A 21120-nucleotide genomic window follows, 5' to 3' on the forward strand; every position below is an offset into this window, starting at 1 on the left:
GCTCCAAAGCATTTGAGGTACTTACAATATTTTTACCTTTATGAGTAGCTTTGGTTTGCTTACCCATTTGACACGCATCACATATTTTGTCCTTTTGAAACTTCAACTTTGGCAATCCTTGCACCAACTCTTTCTTTGAAAGATTTTTTATATTCCTCATGTTGGTGTGAGCAAGTCTCCGGTGCCAAAGCCAAGTCTCCTCCTCTTTAGACATGAGACACTTAGCAAACACATTAGTAGCACCAAATAGTTCAACTTGATAAATATTTTCTTTTCTATGGCCTATGAGAACATTGGTGTTTAATTCACTATGCTTGACTAGGCATTGAGATGAGTTGAACTCAACTCTATACCCCGAGTCACATAGTTGACTAACACTCAAAAGATTAAAAGCCATGCCTTTTACTAGTAACACATTCTTTATTACAAATTTTTTGGAAATTCTAATATCTCCTATTCCTATAACTTTTAACTCACCACTATTACCAAAAGAAACAGTACCTTTACTTTTGTGTCTAAATGATGAAAATTTTGATGAGTCCCCCGTCATATGCTTAGAGCATCCACTATCTACGAACCATGTTGTTGGATGCTCCCCCTTCGCGGATGCCTGTTTAAACACGATGAACCAAATGTTTTGGTATCCACACTTTGGGTCTGGTAGCATCAATAACAAATTGCTTGGGTACCCAAGCTTGAACAACCTTAACCCTTGAAGCATGGTTTCTACTAATTAGATACATGAATTTAACTTCCTTATCTTGTGATTTAAAACCTAGTCCCGCTTTGTTGTACACGCCTCTTTGAGCTCCTAGAATCATGTCTAAGTATTTTGAGCTTGAAGTAAATTTTTCTAGAGCACATCTAAGATCATCAACTTGTGATTTCAATGATACATTTTCTTTTTCAAGATCATCAACATCATTTTTGTCATTTTCATGAAGCATGCAACTTTCACATGGCACAATTTCATTTTTGAGTGATTTCAATTCATTTTGCAATCTTTTAACCTTCCCTTTTGATTTAGCTAGTGCATTGGTTAAGCATGCAATGGTGGCATACATCTTATCAAGCTTGGGAGAAATTACCTCATCATCACTAGATGATGACTCACTTGAAGAATCCACATATTCTCCATGACTATGTTCATCTTCACTATCTTCTACATGGCTTAAGGCCATGAGAGGCATGTGCTTTGAGCTATTCATTTCATCTTCTTCCGATGAGCTTGATGATGAGTCATCCCATGTGGCTTTCAACGCCTTCTTCTTTTTCTTGATCTTTTCCTCTTGCTTCTTCAACTTTGGACACTCTGTTTTGTAGTGCCCCTTTTTCTTACATTCATAACAAATTACATCAGTCTTATTCTTAGAATCCACAAGAGATTTACCTTTTCTCTTCTCATCATTAAAGATTTTGTTAACATCCTTCTTGTCAAACTTCCTTGAATGTCTCATCATTCTTCGAACGAAGTTTGCCATTTCACTTGATGATAGCTCTTCATCACTATCACTATCACTATCTTGTTCGGATTCTGAAGATGACTCCTTCTTCTCCTTTTTCTTTTCCTTGTGCTTCTTTTTGCTCTTTTCACCTGCAACCAAGGCTATACCTTTCTCCTTATGGCTTGTGTTAGCTTGCTCATGCAATTCAAGTTCACAAAATAATTCATCCAATTTCACTATTGACAAATCCCTTGAAACCTTATAAGCATCCACCATGGATGACCATAAAGAGTTTCTTGGGAAAGATTTTAAAGCATACCTTATGAGATCTCGGTTCTCCACACTCTCTCCAACTGAATGAAGACCATTTAGGAGTTCCTTGAATCTCCCATGTAGTGAGCTTACCGTTTCTCCATCCTTCATGGTGAAGTTTTGAAGTTGATTTATCAACAAATCTCTCTTTGCAATTCTCGAATCCTTGGTGCCTTCATTTAGTTCAATAAGCCTATCCCACAAATCCTTGGCACTCTTAAAAGGTCCAACTTTGTTGAGTTGTTCCGAGCTTGATCCACATTGAAGAGTCACAATTGCCTTTGCATTTGCTTGAGCCTTCATTTTTTGTTCAACAGTCCACCTTGATGACTCAAGCATTTTTCCATTTTCAGTTGGCGCCATGAATCCCTCCATGATTAAATTGCTGCCTTCATAGAATGGTGGTCGTGAAGTACTATGTCCCTCCTTCATTGACATCTTGTAGCTCTTTAACTTGTGCTTTATTGACAATGAATCCTCAAAAGAAAACCAATGCTCTGATACCACTTGTTAGGATCGGTTGAGCTAGAGGGGGGGGGGGGGGGTGAATGGCTCACTTCGTTTTCTTGATCTTTGATTTTGCACAGCGGAAACTTGAAGCCAGTGCTAACTCCGGTATTTACTTGGTATCCACCTCCTCAAGGAGGTGACTAGTCCAAGGATCCACGCCACTCACTGCACTTCCACTATCCAAAAACCCTCCTTCTCAGAATCACACCGAAGGTGGAGAAACCTTACAACACTTACAATACTTCCTCTCCAAAAGGAAATAGCTCACACTCACTACAATGAGGAAGAGAAGAGATTTACAAACTTGAAATAGCTTCTTTCTTGTGACATGAGATTTGAAAGCTTGGAGAGATTGAGAGCTTTAACTTCCAACGCTTGAGAGATCTTTAGCACTTTAAGGATACTTCACATCAGAGCAATAGAACAGTATTTTTCGTTAAACGGTGCTTATTCCTCTTTCTTCCAGCGTTTTAAACATCAAGAAAACTAGCCGTTTCTCACGCTGCTGTCGCCGTGAATCGATTGAGATTATGTCCCAATCGATTCACAAGTATCCGTTGGAAGCCATCGCGTCAAGATCAACGGTGCATATTCTTTTATTTGACTTGGATCGATTGGGGCAGACTTTGAATCGATTCAGCCGCTTGCTCATGAAATCGCAGCTTTGTGAATCGATCGGTTGATCGATTCAATACCTTGAATCGATCGGTTGATCGATTCAATACCTTGAATCGATCGGTTGATCGATTCAGGATGATTCTGTGCTTCGCACAGAATGTTCACGGATCGATCGACCGATCGATTCAGAATGATTCTGTGCTTCACACAGAATGTTCACGGATCGATCGGTCGATCGATTCAATACCTTGAATCGATCGGCTGTTCGATTCAGAAGGGTTCTGTGCTTCGCGCAGATCCTTTTCGATCGATCGGCCGATCGATTGGCCGATTGATTGACTTACCTTCAATCGATCGGCTGATCGATTCAAAGGCATTCTGCCTCACAGCGATGTCTGAATCGATTCACCAATCGATCTCTGATAGTGAGCCTAACACACATATAATCTTGTGACCTGCAGGAGCTTCTTTTGCCAAGAATCTGGTCCCCAACCTTCTCGGACTTCTCTTGCATCTGGTCTTCTGACCTGCAAGAAATCTTTTTACCAAGAATCCAGTCCTCGACCTTCTTGGACTTCTCTCGCATCTGGTCTTCCGACCTGCAAGAAACTCCTCCTGCAAACTCACAATGCATGTTAGTTCCAACGTATTAACCTAAACTTAAATAATTGTCAACACATTGAAACTTCCAGGGCATGATTGCACCAACACTATAGGCATTGCAGTATACCTTCTTTGGCTTGATGTGAAGATTCTTGGACAACCAACTCAAGGGCTTGAGTTGGAGGATCCCAGTGTGGTAGCAAATCAAACTCTGACTCTTCTGGAGTTAAATCTACAACAATTTTATTTGTAGCCACATGGTCTATCAACTTTTTGATTATGCCAAATGATAGTTAGGCCAACTCCACCACTGCTTCTTGAAAATTATTCAGGATGGTCTAGATCAATGATACTGATGTGTTCACACACTCATACCTACAATATGATTATAAATTAAGTAATATTATTCTTAACAATTATTATGAGATAAATATAATCTAACTTACAAACAAAATATTTAGAAATCCCTTGAGCAAAGGGGCCTTGACCGTTGAATCAACAACAAGTGGTTCTAGTCTCAATGTAAGTTACAAACCAATGGCTTCTAATTGAGGAGCCATGAAATTGTATACAACATTGCACCAGTTAAAGCTAGCTAAGTTGTCAAAATGATCTACGTAATCAATTAGCTAGGGATAACACAAGTATTCTAAGAACGCTGCTACTACCACAAAATAGAATAATTACAAAAAATATAGGATATATAGCTGGTAGTACAACTTGTCATTTGATCTTGACTTCTTTATAAGTTTCTCCAAATGTTTAGTAGAATAATCAAATTCTTGGAAAAACTCCATGTACAATGAGCTGGAGGTTTCATTTAAATCAAGATGAACTATCTTTCCATTGTCTGGTAGGCCTACAATCAGTGCAACATCTGTTGGATCGAGAAGCGATAGAGGGGGGGTGAATAGCGCTCGTGGCTTTCACTTTTCGAATTCGTAAATCATATGAAAAACTAACAGAGTAATAAGCAGCGGAAAATTAGAACAAGCACACAGACACGAAGGAATTTACTTCGTTCGGAGCCTGTGACAACTCCTACTCGAAGGCCCGCGATCCTTGATCGCTTTCCGTGGGCAACAACTATAAGCTCGAATAGAGTACAAATATTACAATTAAGTACAATTGAAAAATATAGTTCTACCGACAACAGTATAGTAATCTGAAGATTCGGAGCTCCGGGTCGTCGGTGTCAAATCGCAGCACTTCCAGGTCGTCTTGTTAGCAGCTAATTGCAAAGGGATCGCTTGGAATTCATTTGTTGAAGGTGCTACTCGAAACCCCCTTTTAAACAGTGCTCAAGGCGCCCTAAAGCCCATCCAAGGCGCCTTAATCTAGCCGAGTCGCCCGCGTGGATCAAGCTTGAACTGGTCGTGACTTATCTCTTCAAGGTGATGGATCGAAAGCGCTAGAGGGGGGGTGAATAGCGCTCGTGGCTATTTTAACGATTTAAAACACAGAATAGAAACGCAGCAGAAAGTAAACACAAACACACAGAGACGTAGGTGTTTTACTTCGTTCGGAGCCTATGGCGACTCCTACTCGAAGGCCCGCGGTCCTTGACCGCTTTCGGTGGGCAACGACTATATATCGGAAAGATTACAATTTGAATTACAATTAATGCAATAAGTAAACTAATACCGACAACAAAAGATCGAAGAGTCTGAACTTCGGGTTGTCGACGTCGAGTAGTAGCACTTCAAGGTCGTCTCGTTGGCTGCTACAAAGGAAAGCTTAGAATGTGTTGTTCCTTGAAGCAGCACCTCAACCCTCCTTTTATATGCGGTTCCGGGTGCCTGGATGCGCCCGGATCCATCCCAGGCACCCGGACCACCTTTTTCCAGCAGGTTCCTCACCTGCAAAATAAGATTAGTCCGAGCAAATACCCTGCAAGACAGTGTTAGAATCTGATAAAACACAGTAAGGAATAACTGACAGTCTTCGGACTGTCCGAGTCTGACTTTGGATTCCCAACCGGAAACCCTAGGTCGACCCGACGCCTACTGTTCCCTCTACTCCCCTCAGGAGAGATTACCTGATGCCAGTCTGGTCCTCCAGACCGACTGGACTTACCGCCTAGGGTTACCACCCCCTAGGACCTAGGGTTACCGCCCCCTAGGGTTTTCCTCCACCTAGGGTTACCGCCCCCTAGGACCTAAGGTTACCGCCCCTTAGGGTTTTCCTCCACCTAGGGTTACCGCCCCCTAGGACCTAAGGTTACCACCCCTTAGGGTTTTCCCTCACCTAGGGTTACCACCCCCTAGGACCTAAGGTTGCCGCCCCTTAGGGTTTTCCTCCACCTAGGGTTACCACCCCCTAGGACCTAAGGTTACCACCCCTTAGGATTTTCCCTTTGCCTAACCGCAGCTAGGACTTTCCTGAAACACTTATTCAGCACGTTAGATCACCACAAACCTTAACTTTGAATCCTTTGCCATTATCAAAACTCAGGTTCGATCGTCGGATGCTCCCCGCACCAACACAAGGCGCCTTCTATGCTCTCCAAGGCACCTTCATCCACCAGTCCAAGGCGCCTTCAAGCTTGCTTCGCAGCCAGCTCTAGCTTTGCAGCCGAGGTGCCTCCAAGCCCCATGGAGGTGCCTCGGACACTGTTCATCCGAGGTGTACTTTGTGTTTTTGGTATCTGCAAACATGTTAGTCCCAAAATACCTACAACACAAAGTTAGTACACAATAATAGTATGAATATGAAAGTTTGACAGTCTCCGGACTGTCCGGGTCTGACTTCGGATTTCTGACCGGAAACCCTAGGTCGACCCAACGCCTACTGTTCCCTCTATGGGGAACGCGTCCTCACCTACTCCACTCAGGAGATTTACCTGTTGCCAGTGCGATCCTCCAGATCGACTGGACTTTTACTCGGCGCTCGATGCTTCCGAACTTTCTGCTGGACTTCCGCTTCCCGACTGGTCCAGTCTTTCACCTGGTTCACGACACCAGGACTTTCCACCTAGGGTTACCCCCCCTAGGACTTTTGCCTGAAGCACTCGACCCACCAAGACTTTCCGCATAGGGTTACCGCCCCCTTTGACCTAGGGTTACCACCCCTAGGGTTTTCACCTTGCCTAACCACAGTTAGGGCTTTTGCCTAAGTACACTTAGGACTTTCCTGCAATCTCATTCAGACTGTTAGATCGCCACACACCTTAACTTTGAATCCTTTTCCATTATCAAAACACAGGTTCGATCGTCGGATTCTTCCCGCACCAACAATCTCTCCCTTTTTGATTATGGCAACTGAAATTCAAAGTTAAGTAAAACAAATGCATAAATATTTTTAAAAGGTTTAAGTGAGCCAGCTTAAGTATATAAATTTCAAATATAAGCATAACTTAAGCTAACACTTAAACTTTATGAAGCTCCCCCTTAATACAGGATTTTCTTTTTGAATCAGACTTTTACTTTTGAATTTCCCTACTCTCCCCCTTTGCCATTTATCAAAAAATAAGCCAGTTGAAAGCAGGTTTTAAGTTTTTAGAAAACAGATTAGGCTTTGAAAGAAGGTAAAACTGCTTGTGTAACACTTAGCTTATAATAAAATTTTACTATAAGAAAATTGTTAGCTAAGGGAGAAAGAGGACTTAAAAGGAATATTTTTCACCTAAGTTTAAAAGGCTAATATGTGGTTGACTTTGAAGTGATTTTAGCCACTTTTGAAACTTAGTTATTTTTAGAGAAAATTTTGAAAAACTTAGCTAGATTTTAAAGAATTTTTGGAGCCAAATTATTTTTTAAAAAAATTTGAAGTCTCCTTTTACTTAGCAAAAATCTTTTGAAAGTAATGAGATAAATTTTGCAAGTAAAGAAATATGCTTTTTAATACCTTTAGCTAAGTATAGAATGAATCTAATAGGTAACTTAGAAAAGTATTTTAGCAAAAATTTATAAAGGTGGCTAAGTTTGAGAAAGTTTGAAAGTTGCTATATGAATCACTTAGCTAAGCCTTTTGCAAACATTGAATTTTGAAGATGTAGTTTCAGTTTAAAAAGGTACTTAGCTTAATTAAAAAACTTAATTTTGAAAAAAATAGGAGTAAGAATTTATTAAATTTTAGGACGAAGAGGGAGTAACTAAATATTTAATTTAGGTTATTTAATCAAATTTAGTTGGTCCTTAAGTCCAAGCATGAGTCAAGTTAAATAGTTGTTAACTTATCCAAATTGTTTTGATCAGGTATCAGAGCCCTAAAGTACAAGCATGCTCAATCTCCATTTCCTTCACCAACTTTCTAACCTTTAGCTACTTGCTGATTACCTAGAGGGCAACAGCTTTCACTTGGTTAGTCAAGTTAAGTCTTTTTGTCCAGTTAGATTTGACTAAGGCTGGATGACTTAAACTGATTACTATTAATAAAGTATTTAATGCCCAGACTCATAATGATGCACAAATATAAGCATACTGGAGTCCAGGCTGTACCCTATGCATCTCACGTCGTTCTATGTATTTCAAACACAAGCAAGGTATACCTAGGTGTTTGTGAGATGCTTTGGCTTAAATCTAGGGGAACATGATTTCTAGGGTAGAGCTTAAGCTAATTCCATATTTTTGAAAAATTCTAAGAAATTAGAATTTTGAAAATATATTTTCCCTATAATTTTCAAAACAATTTAAAAGTGGTTTTGAAATTATACTCACAATTTTGAAAAAGTGACAAATAAGTGTTGAATTAAAGCATAAGTCAGCTAAATATAAGATAACCAACTTCAAGATACAGGTCCAAAAAGTGAGTGACATATCCAGACAATCTAAAAAGATGGAGTCAAGCAGGCGGATCGTCAGCTGGAGGATCGGCAGCTAAGGGATCATCGGCTGGGGGTGGTGCAAGGGGCTGCTCGGGTGCATGCTGAGGCTATCCCTGGCGACGGATCTCGCCTCGGAGAGAAGCGAACCCTATAGCTATCTCGGATCGGAGAGATCGGAGGAAGCGATGACTATCTAGCACAGCCCGTCGCGTCTGAATGGATTGGATCTCGAGCTGAGGAAGTCTGTCCTCGACGGAAGGAGGGGCCGAAGTCGAAGGACCAGCGGATGTGGAGGGTCCAGCAGAGGTGGAAGGATCTGAGAAAAAGTCCTCTGCCAGGAAGTCGGACCAATCCTCACCCTCACCTGGTATGTCCTCGGCCTTTGGAGCACCAGGAGCAGCAACTGGCGGTGGTCGGCCCTTCCAGGCCAGAATCCCCTCGGCAGTGACCTTTGCACCCGCTAATCTAAGACTACGCTGACCTAACTCATCATAAATGGTAAGTGGGATGAGTGTCCCTCTGGTAATGTCTATCCTAGAGCCGGAGAATATCTGGGTCAAGATATGCCAGTAGGGCATATGAATCACTCCAGATGTAACTGTACTAGATGCAAGAATGATGTTATGAAACATATGCAGTGCTATATCTATATCTAGGCGCTGACTGAGTGTGTACAAAAAGAACGAGTGGGATGATCGCATCTTCGAGACGTCTCGAGATGAGATGGGTAGAATGCATGCTGTCAGGACTCTGTACATAACATAGTCCTGAACTCGAAGAAGAGTAGACCTGAACTCAGTCAGGCCAAAGGGTCTCTCCTCCCCAAAAAAATGCATGTAGATGTCATCTAAGGTAATGTGGGAATAGGGATCACCGAAAGGTAGGTCCCTACTCGGGTAACACAAAAATGTACATTGGGACTCCCTAAGCTCTAAGCTGGTGCGAAGAAGGGAGGAAGTAAACTGAAGGTCAGTGCCACCAACTCTGGTGGAATAGGTGCTATCATCAACCTTTTCAAGGTTGTGATAGAACTGGACACACAGGTCTTGATTGACTGTAGTGGTGCAGTCAACCAGTTTATCTAGATGATAGTAGTCTATCATCTGGATTGCGGGTAGACAGAATTAATTGAGATAAAAATTCCCTACCAATATATCTAGATTTAATGGACTCAAAGGTGAACCTAGCAAAATCTATCCTATGTTGCTCCGAGGGGAATCTAGGGTCCGTGGAAGGGGCCCTAGCCGGTATAGGATCCACAATGCGACGCTTCCCATTTTATACAAGAAAAATAGCAAAACTAGCACGAAATTTATGTAGTAGATGATTGAGAAGAGTTTAGAGTATACCTAGAAGGCATTGTAAGGTTTTAGAGGGAAGAGTTTCAGGCTGAAGGCACCTTAGATGAGGTGAATCGTCGAGAAATCGCTACGGGTTCGGGGGAAAACTCGACGGAAAAAACACAACAGAAAGGTTCTGTTTGTGGCAAAGAATAAGGTTGAAGGCGCCTTAACCGGGACTTAAGGCGCCTTAAGAGTTCTTTTGGAGGCGCCTCGGAGATAATCCAAGGCGCCTTAACTTGAGACGGCGGGAATTTCCCCCCCGCATTCGAGGGCGCCTCCCTCGTGAGGTCGCCTTCGATAGACGCCACGTGTAATATTTGCATTTTTTTTAATTATTTAATTAATTTTCAGGTAACACATATTTAAGGTAAAAAAAAATTCCATTTGATTTGAAAAATAATTTTTAAGTTTGATTAAGAAAATAATTTTTAAGTTAATTTTGAAAAATGATTTTAAGTTAATTAATTTTGAAAAATGATCTTAAGTTAATTAATTTTGAAAAATGATAATTTAGGTTGATTAATTTTGAAGAATGATAATTTAAGTTGATTAATTTTGAAAAATGATAATTTAAGTTGATTAATTTTGAAAAACTAATTTTAAGTTAATTAATTTTCAAAAAAAATTAAGTTAATTAATTTTGAAAAAATAATTTTAAGTTAATTAAGTTTGAAAAAATAATTTTAATTAAGTTAATTAAGTTTGAAAAATAATTTAAGTTAATTAAGTTTGAAAGATAATTTTAAGTTAATTATGTAAAATCCGACCATCCAATAATATGGGTTATTAGGGTAATAACCTAGTAGGATTTTTCAGGAATTTTTAGGTATTTTTCTGGATTTATTTTGAGGTCCTATGGAAGAGTTTAAGGGAATAAATTTTTAAACATAAGGTGGTTATGAAAATTACCGTTTGAGGAGTAATAACAATCTAGATTAATAAAACCCTACCTTTATAAACCCCGTTTGAGAAGCTACAGTGCCAAACTCTTAAACGCCGACACCCTCATTTCGTGTTATTTCCTCCCGATCTCGCCGACGGACTCGACCTCTACACACGCTCGCACCCGATCCCCGGCGCCTTGTCGCAGATCGAGCCTCTGAGCTTCTCAACCCCTTAATAGAGGTCGCGGCGGTGGAGACTTCTCCGGGGAGTAGTGGCACGCGAGAAATCTCAGTGCGGGAGCAGATTTGAGCTCCGGTGACATTGAGGGAGGTATCGCCGGTTCCAGAGCTCAATAGCAGCAAGAACTTGTATAGGAGGCAACTATCTCGTCTTCCCGAGGCTAGGGCCGAGTGGATCTGGTCGGGTTTCTCTCCGCCGCTTGTGGTGGTTCCGGGCAGTAAGGAAGGTTGAGGTATGGTTTCGATTAGGGTTTTCTTTTAGTTATGGGATCTACAATTTGAGGTCAGTGGGGAGAATTAGGTAATGTGAGTTGTTTCCTGGCAGTGCCTCTCGGTGCAAGACTCGGGTAGAACCTCCAGTAGCATACCTCGCCGGTGGGGCATCCTCAACAGTGAGATTTCCGGCTGTGAATTGTTAGGTAAGGCATTGTCAGCCTCGAACATGGATCTGTGGTACAGGGGTTGTGCACCAATGGTGATTATGTATTGATTTGAGTTGCTTGTGCTGTATGTAGCACTGTAGGAGCCCTGATCTGTGTAATTTTGGCAGTCGGCAGCACTGGTGCGCTTGTGCCAGCGATTCCATCTCCGGCAGTAGCACCTTTCGGCAGTGAGTTATCAGTGGGGGAGATTACTGTAAGGTAAGCATTAGATTTTGGATACTTAGTTTAATTGAATATGTATTTGTGCATTGGTGTATTGGGAACAAATGCATGATTTGGGGGAATCCTAATTTTATGATCTGAAGGCATACGGTTAGGGTTGTGGATTGGGTGTTAGCAGATCAGAATGGTTTCATTGGGGTAATGAATGAAACTTGGATTAAATTCACCTGTCATGTACATTAGTATAGTTATTTAGTTTCATATGTAGTTAGTTAAATTTTGTACGTTGATACAGGACTTTGATCGAGGCGGGTATTGTGACGAGGTTGACGTCGAATTCGGCCTACATTTGAGGCGGGTACTTTTACTTGTTTCTTTAGTTATTGTTTTTTGTGCATGAGTAGCCCAGATAAAGTAGAGTTTATCTTGACTCCACTCATTTTATTTCTTGTGCTTGATACTTTATCCACTCAATCTTCGAGATGCTCACTCCCGTATCTATACAGTCTCCCGTTGTTATTCATGATAACTAGCAGATACTATATGCCATGTTTACCTGTTTGACTACTGTTTATTTATGCTTAGTATTGAGCATGCGGATTCATGTAGCATACCTGATTTTTGTATATATATGATGACTGTTGCATTATACGCATCATGTCATGCATGCATCGCCGATGACCTTGGCTCCCTTGTGGTTGAGACGGTTATTGGCCAAAGCCGCACGCTCGGCCACTCATGGGTAGTGGCAGATGGAGCGTGCCGCGTGTCCTGTCGCGCTGCACTCGGTCACTCATGGGTAGTGGCGGCTGGAGTTGTGAGACGCAGGGACCCTATTGCTATGTAGCTATTTAGCTACTATGCTAACTGTCCACTCGGTCACTCGAGAGTAGTGGCGGCTGGAGTGTTGTACAGTTGTCATCGATCCGGCCTCTCGACCATACAGGGGTCGTGGTGCAAAGAGGTGGGCGGGGTGACCATCCGTGCATACGTTGGTTCTATTATACCTGCTTCTGCTGTTATATGTCTACTTATGCTGTTCTGATACTACATATTTGTTATGTATGCTTGGACACTATTTTCCTTGACAGTATACCTTACATGTGATCTGGGTAATTATGAGTAGTACTCTAGCAGTTTATTTTATCTCAGACCTTACACTGTTAGCCTAGGATATGGTTTCATGTATGGATATATACTTTGTTTACCCAGTAGTATCTGCTATTTATCTTTCCGAGACTGTATCCTTTTGCATTCCTGTTCTTTATGATACTCATGCACTGTCTATTCTATTACCCGCTGAGTCTTTATACTCACCACCCACATTGGTAATTTCACCAGGTAGCTGATAGTGATACTAGTACACATGGAGGAGGATCCCGACTGCCGGTCCCACAACACTTCCGAGGACGGTTTTATGGTTTTGGTTTTCATTTTATTGTGAGTTAAACTTTTGAATTTATCATTGTAATAATTGAGCTGTGGACTTGTTATTTTGTATTTGGTTGTTTTGTCGAGGAGTCAAGCCGGGCTGGCCCGCGGTGAGTTTTCATTACTTTATACTTGTTATTCTTGTTTTCCGCTGTGTTTGATTTTACAGCCATGTGGGCTGCATATTATCTGCGTGATTGTGATTTAATTTGCATATGTATTATCTGTTGGTGATGTATACCGGTTCGATTTGTCACTGCTATAGGGGAGGTGTTGTCCGATTTTGGTCGGACAACCTTACTCTCGGGGCGTGACAATTTATTGGTATCAGAGCTACAGGTTTACGATGCTAGATTCTTACGTTTTGGATTTTTTTTTTTCGTGATTTTTCCTCGAAGTGACTTTTTGGGATTTGGGACCAGGCAGCGGTGGAACACCCCCAAGTTATAGGCTGTAAGTTTTATAAGTACAAACTTATATTGTTTGTAGTACTTATTAGTGGTTTACACCAAGTATGAGACGTGGTCGATCGGTAGCCGGTGCTCGTCGTGGTCCGGGACGACCACGGAAACAACCCATTGAGGCTGAGGAACCAGAACCAGTGACTCAGGAGGCGGATTCTTCTAGGGATCCAACGGATGTTGAGACGGTTAGTCGGGGACAGACCCATCAGACTCCTTGAGATCAGGGACATCAGCCTCAGGAGATCCCTTCAGTCATACCTTCTGGTAGAAATCGGGAATTTCAGCCTAAGGGGATTCCCTCCGGGATACCATCAGCATTTCCTACTCCTGCTACTACTGACTGGATGAGGGATAGAGCGCGTATACCACTGTTGGCAAGGTCCGTCAAGGACAGGGTTACTCTATACCAGGGCGGAGCAGACCCCTGGGCTGCTCGTAGCTGGTTGAAGAATTTGGAAAGCACTTTCGGATACATGAGTTGTTCAGATGAAGAGAAAGTGGAATTGGCTGCGTATCATCTCCGGGATCAGGCAGTCACATGGTGGGAGATGCAGAAGACAATCTTTGGGGAACAGCGCATCACATGGGTGATGTTCCGGGATGCTTTTGAGCGCTAGTATTTTCCAGCCACATTCTGTTTAGCTCGATGCCAGGAATTTCTGAATCTCAAGCAGGGCAATCGATCGGTGATGGAGTACAACGCTGAATTCTGTAGATTGGCTGAGTTTTGCCCTCATTTGGTGGCACAGGATTATGACCGGATGCAGCAGTTCACCCAGGGTTTAGCAGCATATATTCGGCTCAGGATGTCAAGATTTCCAGGTAGCTCCTACCGAGAAGTTTTGGATCGTGCACTGTTTATCGAGATGACTCAGCAGCAGGTAAATCAGGAGAAAGGCCATGATAAGCAGTCGTCACAAAAGAGAGGGAACAAAGGTCAGAGTTCACAGGCTACCACGGGAGGATCTTCTCGGCCGCAGAAGTCAGGACGGACATCTGATGGAACATCTCGTCCTCCTCAGCATGGTTGGAGGAAAGATAGAACGGGATCCAGATGTTACCAGTGTGGCTCAAAGAACCATACCAAATTTCATTGCCCCTTGGATCATCCCATTTGTTATTATTGCAAACAACCAGGGCATGAGAGTCGGGATTGTACGTTGAAGGCACAGTTGGAGGCTACTAAGGGTACATCACAGGGGGGACAGCCCTCACAGATGCGACCACAGAAAGGATCACAGAAGAGTCAAGGTGCTCCACGTCAGCAGCGACCACCGTCTTCTCAGGGACAGATATATCATATTCAAGGTCAGGAACCAGCGACTACACAGTATTCTGCTGCGACGTCTTCTCATCAGGCCCTTATAGTACAGCCAGATTTTCATCCACCTCAGCTTTATCCAGCATATCAGCCTCAGACTCAGTATCAGCAGCCGGTTCCCGCACCTACGATGCCAGCGCAGACCACTTCAGGGATACCACAGCCGAGCTCAGAGGTGGGTCGTGTTTATGCTGTTACACGGGAGGAGGCACAGCGAGCTGAGGGATCGGTTTTCCGAGGTACTATTTCAGTTTATACATTTACTGCAGATTTGTTGATAGATACTGGTAGTTCCCATTCATTCATATCTCGGGTATTTCTGGGTAAAATCGGGAGATTGCCTAGTCGTCGGACACATGGGCTGACAATATCTCTACCATCTGGCGAGGTACTAAGTATTAGTCTGGAAGTCAAAGGATGTCCTTTAGACTTCAATGGTCAGACTATTATGGTGGATCTGCAGGTATTAGAGATGGTGGAATTTGATATTATATTAGGCATGGATTGGTTGGCCATGAACCATGCCACAGTCGATTGCGGAGCTAGAGTAGTCACTTTCCGACCTCCCGGTCTACCATGTTGGGTATTCTTTGGAACCAAAAGTGATGGGATAGCAGTCATATCAGCAATGCAAGCGAGGAGATTGTTGGCACAAGGTTGTCAGGGATATTTGCTGTCCATGGTTAAAGCTGGTTCAGATGCATTACCACAGCTCTCGGATGTTGCTATCGTCCGAGAATTTCCAGATGTGTTCCCTGACGGATTCCCCGGTTTGCCTCCTAAAAGGCAAGTCGAGTTTACGATTGAGTTGGTTCCGAGAACTGCACCGGTATCCAAGACCCCCTATCGCATGGCACCCAAGGAGTTAGAGGAGCTGAAGACTCAGTTGCAGGAGCTGTTGGACAGAGGATTTATCCGTCCCAGTGTTTCTCCGTGGGGAGCACCAGTACTCTTCGTTAAGAAGAAAGATGGATCACTGAGATTATGTATTGATTACCGACAGTTAAATGCGGTCACTATCAAGAACAAATATCCACTGCCACGTATAGAGGATTTATTTGATCAGCTGAAGGATACCTGTGTATATTCAAAGATTGATTTGCGCTCAGGCTATCATCAGCTCAGGGTTGGAGATGCGGACATTCCGAAGACAGCATTTCGCACTCGTTATGGTCATTACGAGTTCTTGGTAATGCCATTTGGTCTTACCAATGCCCCAGCAGTGTTTATGGATCTGATGAACAGAGTGTTCCTTGAGTACTTAGATCAGTTCGTCATTGTGTTCATCGACGATATTCTGATATATTCCCGATCTGAGGAGGAACACAGGCGACATCTTCGCATAGTTTTGGAGACGCTACGGCGAGAACAGCTCTATGCGAAGTTTAGTAAATGCGCCTTTTGGCTACCTTCGGTGGGTTTTCTTGGACACGTTGTCTCCAGCAGAGGTATATATGTAGATCCACAGAAGATTGAGGCCATCACTAGTTGGGAGCAGCCGAAGACAGTACAGGAGATTCGTAGCTTCTTGGGATTAGCTGGGTATTATCGGAGATTTGTTGAGGGCTTTTCCAGCATAGCCTTGCCATTGACACGATTGACCCGGAAGGGAGAGAAGTTTAGCTGGACAGAATCTTGTGAGCAGAGCTTCCAGGAGCTCAAGCAGAGGCTTGTTACTGCACCAGTGTTAGTACTTCCCTCTGGCGTGGATGGATTTGTACTTTTCACGGATGCATCATATCAGGAATTGGGTGCCGTACTTATGCAGCGCGATCGTGTGGTGTCATATGCCTCACGTCAGCTGAAGAATCATGAGAGGAACTATCCAGTCCATGATTTGGAGTTGGCAGCTATCATCTTCGCACTGAAGATTTGGCGACATCATTTATATGGGATCACTTTTGAGATTTATACAGATCATAAAAGTCTCAAATATCTGTTTACCCAGAAGGAACTGAATTTACGACAGAGAAGATGGATGTAATTCTTGAAAGACTATGACTGCACAATTAACTATCACCCGGGGAAAGCCAATGTGGTGGCTGATGCTTTGAGCAGGAAATCCCGTGGAATTTTGGTATGCCACCGAGTGATGGTTACAGAGTTGATGCAGAGCTTCTTTGAGTTGGGGTTGATGGAGCAAGCACAGACAGAGCGAGGCTTGCTAGTCACCATGGTTGCTCAGTCACCTATTGTGGAGCATATCAAAGAGGCTCAGGCTACGGATCAGCATCTGCAGTTTTTACGTAGCAGAGTTACCTCAGGACAGCAGACAGAGTTTACCTGTGATGATAGTGGAATTCTGTATTTCCGCGGCAGATTATGTGTTCCTGAGTCACATCCTGTCCAGGAGGACTCACTACGGGAAGCACATCGATCTAGATTTGCGATTCATCCAGGAGGTACTCGCATGTACAGGGATCTGAAACGATCATACTGGTGGAATGGTATGAAGAAGGATATTGCGACATTTGTGGCGGAGTGTTTAGTTTGTCAGCAGATTAAGGCAGAGCATCAGAGACCAGCTGGGTTACTGCAGAAGATAGAAATACCGGAATGGAAATGGGAGCATATCACGATGGATTTTGTGGTAGGACTACCCCGGTCCCGGAAGGGTCATGATGCGATTTGGGTAATCGTTGATCGGTTAACCAAATCTGCACACTTCTTACCGATCCGTCGGACGGATTCGTTGGATCAGTTGGCAGAGTTATACTGCAGAGAGATCACCAGATTGCATGGTATACCTCTGAGCATTATATCAGATAGAGATCCACGATTTACCTCTCGATTTTGGCGGAGTCTCCAGCAGGCCATGGGTACGGAACTCCGTTTTAGTACTGCATTCCACCCTCAGACGGATGGGCAGTCGGAGCGTACTATCCAGACATTGGAGGATCTATTGAGATCTTGTGTTCTGGACTTCGGCGGTAGCTGGGAGGATCATTTGCACTTGGTGGAGTTTGCATACAATAACAGTTACCACTCAGCGATTCAGATGGCACCATTCGAGGCGTTATATGGCAGAGCATGTAGATCTCCTACTTTATGGGACGAGGTTGGAGAATCGTCAGTCTTGGGGCCCCAGCGTATTCAGCGAGATACAGAGTTGGTTGGCACCATCAGACACAGAATGTCAGAAGCCCAGGACCGACAGAAAAGTTATGCAGATCGGAGACGGAGACCTTTAGAGTTTTCTGTGGACGGTCATGTGTTCCTGCGAGTGTCTCCTACCAAGGGAGTGAGAAGGTTTGGATTAAAAGGGAAGTTAGCTCCTCGTTACATCAGACCCTTTCAGATACTTAAGAGGATCGGTGAGGTAGCATATCGACTGGCGCTGCCTCCTTCACTTGCCGGGGTGCATGATGTATTTCACGTATCTATGCTGAGGAAATATGTACCACATCCTACGCATATTTTGACAGATGTCTCGATCACCCTTCAGCCAGATGTATCATATGAGGAGGTTTCAGTGCGGATATTGGATCGCAAGGAACGCCAGCTGCGAAACAAGACAATCCGATTGGTCAAGGTTGGATGGGAGCATCATTCAGATGACGAGGCAACTTGGGAGCTGGAGGATGAGATCCGAGCGCGGTACCCACGGTTGTTTGATGAAGGTATGTAAATTATTTCATTTAATGATTGACTTCGCATGTCGTTGGTCGTTTATTGCATTTATGTCATAAATTTGGGGACCAAATTTTTATTAGTGGGGGAGAATGTAAAATCCAACCATCCAATAATATTGGTTATTAGGGTAATATGTAACGCCCGCCCTCCCTGCTAACCCTAAGGGACGGGGCTACGATACTCTACGTACATACTACAGCGGAAGACTTAAAAACATTTTCTTAGTTTAAATAAAACCGAACTACACTAATATGGTTTCCATAACATGATAATAAGATAAATAAAAACATAACATCAAGTCACACATATAGTACTACAATTTACGAAACCAAAGCGTAATTCTTAAAAGGTTCTTAAAGCAGGTTCTTATTTGGTTGTCTAGCCACCGCCACACACATCTCCTTGCCTCTCCTGCTGCTCCTTTATCTCATCCAGCTTTTTCCTTTATCTGTGGTACAAGGAAAGTAAGCTATGAGCACTCATGGCTCAGTAAGTTCCTTTCCTACTCACTAAAACCAAAAATCATCACATAATCAAAGAATGTCTCAACATAACATAATCTCAACTAGTCATAGCATAACATATCATACTCTTTAAGCATATCATGCAACATAGCAACATCATAACTAGTCATGGCATATTATCTCTTACAGCATAGCATGAAACATAACATAATCATATCTAATCATGGCATATCATAGTATCATCTTAAGGTAGCGTAGCATATCAAGTTCTTAAAGCATAGCATGAAACATAACCTAAGCATATCTAATTATGGCATATCATAGTATCATCATAAGGTGACATGGCATATCAAGCTCTTAAGGCATAGCATGAAACATAACATAATCATATCTAATCATGGCATATCATAAATCATAGCATCATCACAACATGATCATAAATTATATGCAATATGATTTTGAAAACATGTATCCGAAAAACATGTGTATGTCTCATGATCTTTTAAAATCATTTCTTCTTCTTACATATATACTTGAACATAATATCAACATATTGGGGATCCCGGCTTAGTACCACATACATACATAATGCGCGCATCCTAAGTAGATCCAAGGTAGCTAGTCTTGAACCTACTAGGAAACTAGGCCCGTAGCTCGACCTAGGGGCACGTAAGGAGCCCACCCTTTACTAGGTTCGACCTAGGGGCATAAGGAGCCCACCCTTTTGGTACAAGCCATTCAAAGTAAAATACATGTCATACTTATACATATCATACATCATACAAGCATGCATCACTTAGGCATACATCATATAAAAGTATGCATCACTTAGGCATACATCATGTCATAAAAGTATGCATCACTTAGGCATACATCATATAAAAGTATGCATCACTTAGGCATACATCATATCAACATGCATATCATAAAAGCATACATATTTTAAGCACATAGCATATCATCAAAGTATGCATATTTCCTTCCACATAGCATATCATAAAAGCATGCATATTTTAAGCACATAATCACTTCATCAAAGCATGCATATTTCTATCCACATGGCATATCACAAAAGCATGCATATTTTAAGCATATAGCATATCATCCAAGCATGCATATTTCTATCTACATAACATATCATAAAAGCATGCATATTTTAAGCACATAACATATCATCAAAACATGCATATTTCTAAGCACATATCATATCATGAAAAGTATAAATCACAAGCATACATGTTTAAGCATAAGGGTGTATCATGTAATTATACTATCATAAGAAACATGGTAACATAGTTAGCTTGAGTTCTAAGCTTCCTAATCTCTTGGGTTCTTATCATGGCCAAACCCCCTTAGATCTTAATTTAGGTAAAAATAACCTCCAAATATGTGGAACCTAAATTATCATTACATGAATTTCATAGGAAGCATTATAAGTATGATTTACTTGGTTTCTAAGTTCTCCAGGTCCCTAAACTCCATGTGGTCGAACCCTATCAGGTGTGAAACAAGGTTCCAAATGTCATGAAAGCATGGAAACCTTAAACCACATTTATAGCATTTTTTCCAAGTAACATAGTAAGCATATTGAGCTAGTTCCTAAGTCCTTCAAGCCCTTAACATATGTCATGGTCAAGCTTTTAACAAGTGTTCATTAGGGCTAAAAAAAAAAAACAACATACAAGCATGTGAATTTGAACTAACATCATGTATAAATTCATAATAAGACATTATACAATATGTATGGCCGAAACTTACCCTAGCCTCAATTAGGTCATTAAACGACATATTTTATGGGAACTTTGTCTTTCTACTTATCATATTTCATGTAGAGTGACATAAGCATATTTAATTTTTGTTCTAGGGTCTCTAGGGCATCTATCCCTTCATGTCCGAAACATACAATGGTCCATTTAGGTCATGGAAAAATTATACAAGCATGTGACACAATCAACACATTATCATATTTTCATAAGAAGCACTTTTAGCACATTTGGTTTCATTTCTAAGGCCTCTAGGTCTTTTAAACCTTACTTGGCCGAAACTCAACAGTATATAAACTTGCTTCAAATAGCGTAAAAGCATAAGAAATCATACAAGTTTCATAGCATGTATAAAGACAAGCATAATAATCATACATGTGAATTGTGTCTTAGGCTTCCTAGGTTTCTTTCCCTTTTTCTTTTATTTTTCCTCATGGCCGAAACCTACCAATCTTTAAATTAGGTTTTAAGTGGCCTAAAGCATGGAAAACCTAAGTAAGTTTCATGGTAAAAATTACTAAGAACATCATATACAAAGTTGGTTCATAAACAAGCTAGGACCCTTGTGATCTTACATGTCATATATCATGTAACTAATTTTCTATACTCCAATTAAACATGAGAGCATTAAACAACTTTCATATCATAATATCACAGAGGTCTTGAGCATATTAGAATTTTGTTCAAGCTTTTCTAAACTATCCATCTTATCATGGCCG

The 21120-nt window shown here is 41.8% G+C and overlaps 1 protein-coding gene across 1 annotated transcript; it reads left to right on the forward strand.

Moving 5' to 3' along the window:
• Positions 1–13909: 13909 nt before the first annotated feature.
• Positions 13910–16164, forward strand: LOC121978427. Its single transcript, XM_042530775.1, has 2 exons — positions 13910–16048; positions 16117–16164. Exons 1-2 carry the CDS (start codon positions 13910–13912, stop codon positions 16162–16164), a joined length of 2187 nt encoding a protein of 728 aa, XP_042386709.1.
• Positions 16165–21120: the final 4956 nt, after the last annotated feature.

Source organism: Zingiber officinale, chromosome 4B (assembly GCF_018446385.1).
Source record: "Zingiber officinale cultivar Zhangliang chromosome 4B, Zo_v1.1, whole genome shotgun sequence".
In the NCBI taxonomy this organism is placed as follows: Eukaryota; Viridiplantae; Streptophyta; class Magnoliopsida; order Zingiberales; family Zingiberaceae; genus Zingiber; species Zingiber officinale.

Coding starts and splice junctions, on each gene's coding strand:
- LOC121978427 (XM_042530775.1), top strand. CDS start 13,910: ATGGAGTACAACGCTGAATTCTGTAGATTGGCTGAGTTTTGCCCTCAT. Junction 16,049..16,116: donor GTTGGGAGCAGCCGAAGACA/GTACAGGAGATT, acceptor GGGCTTTTCCAG/CATAGCCTTGCCATTGACAC.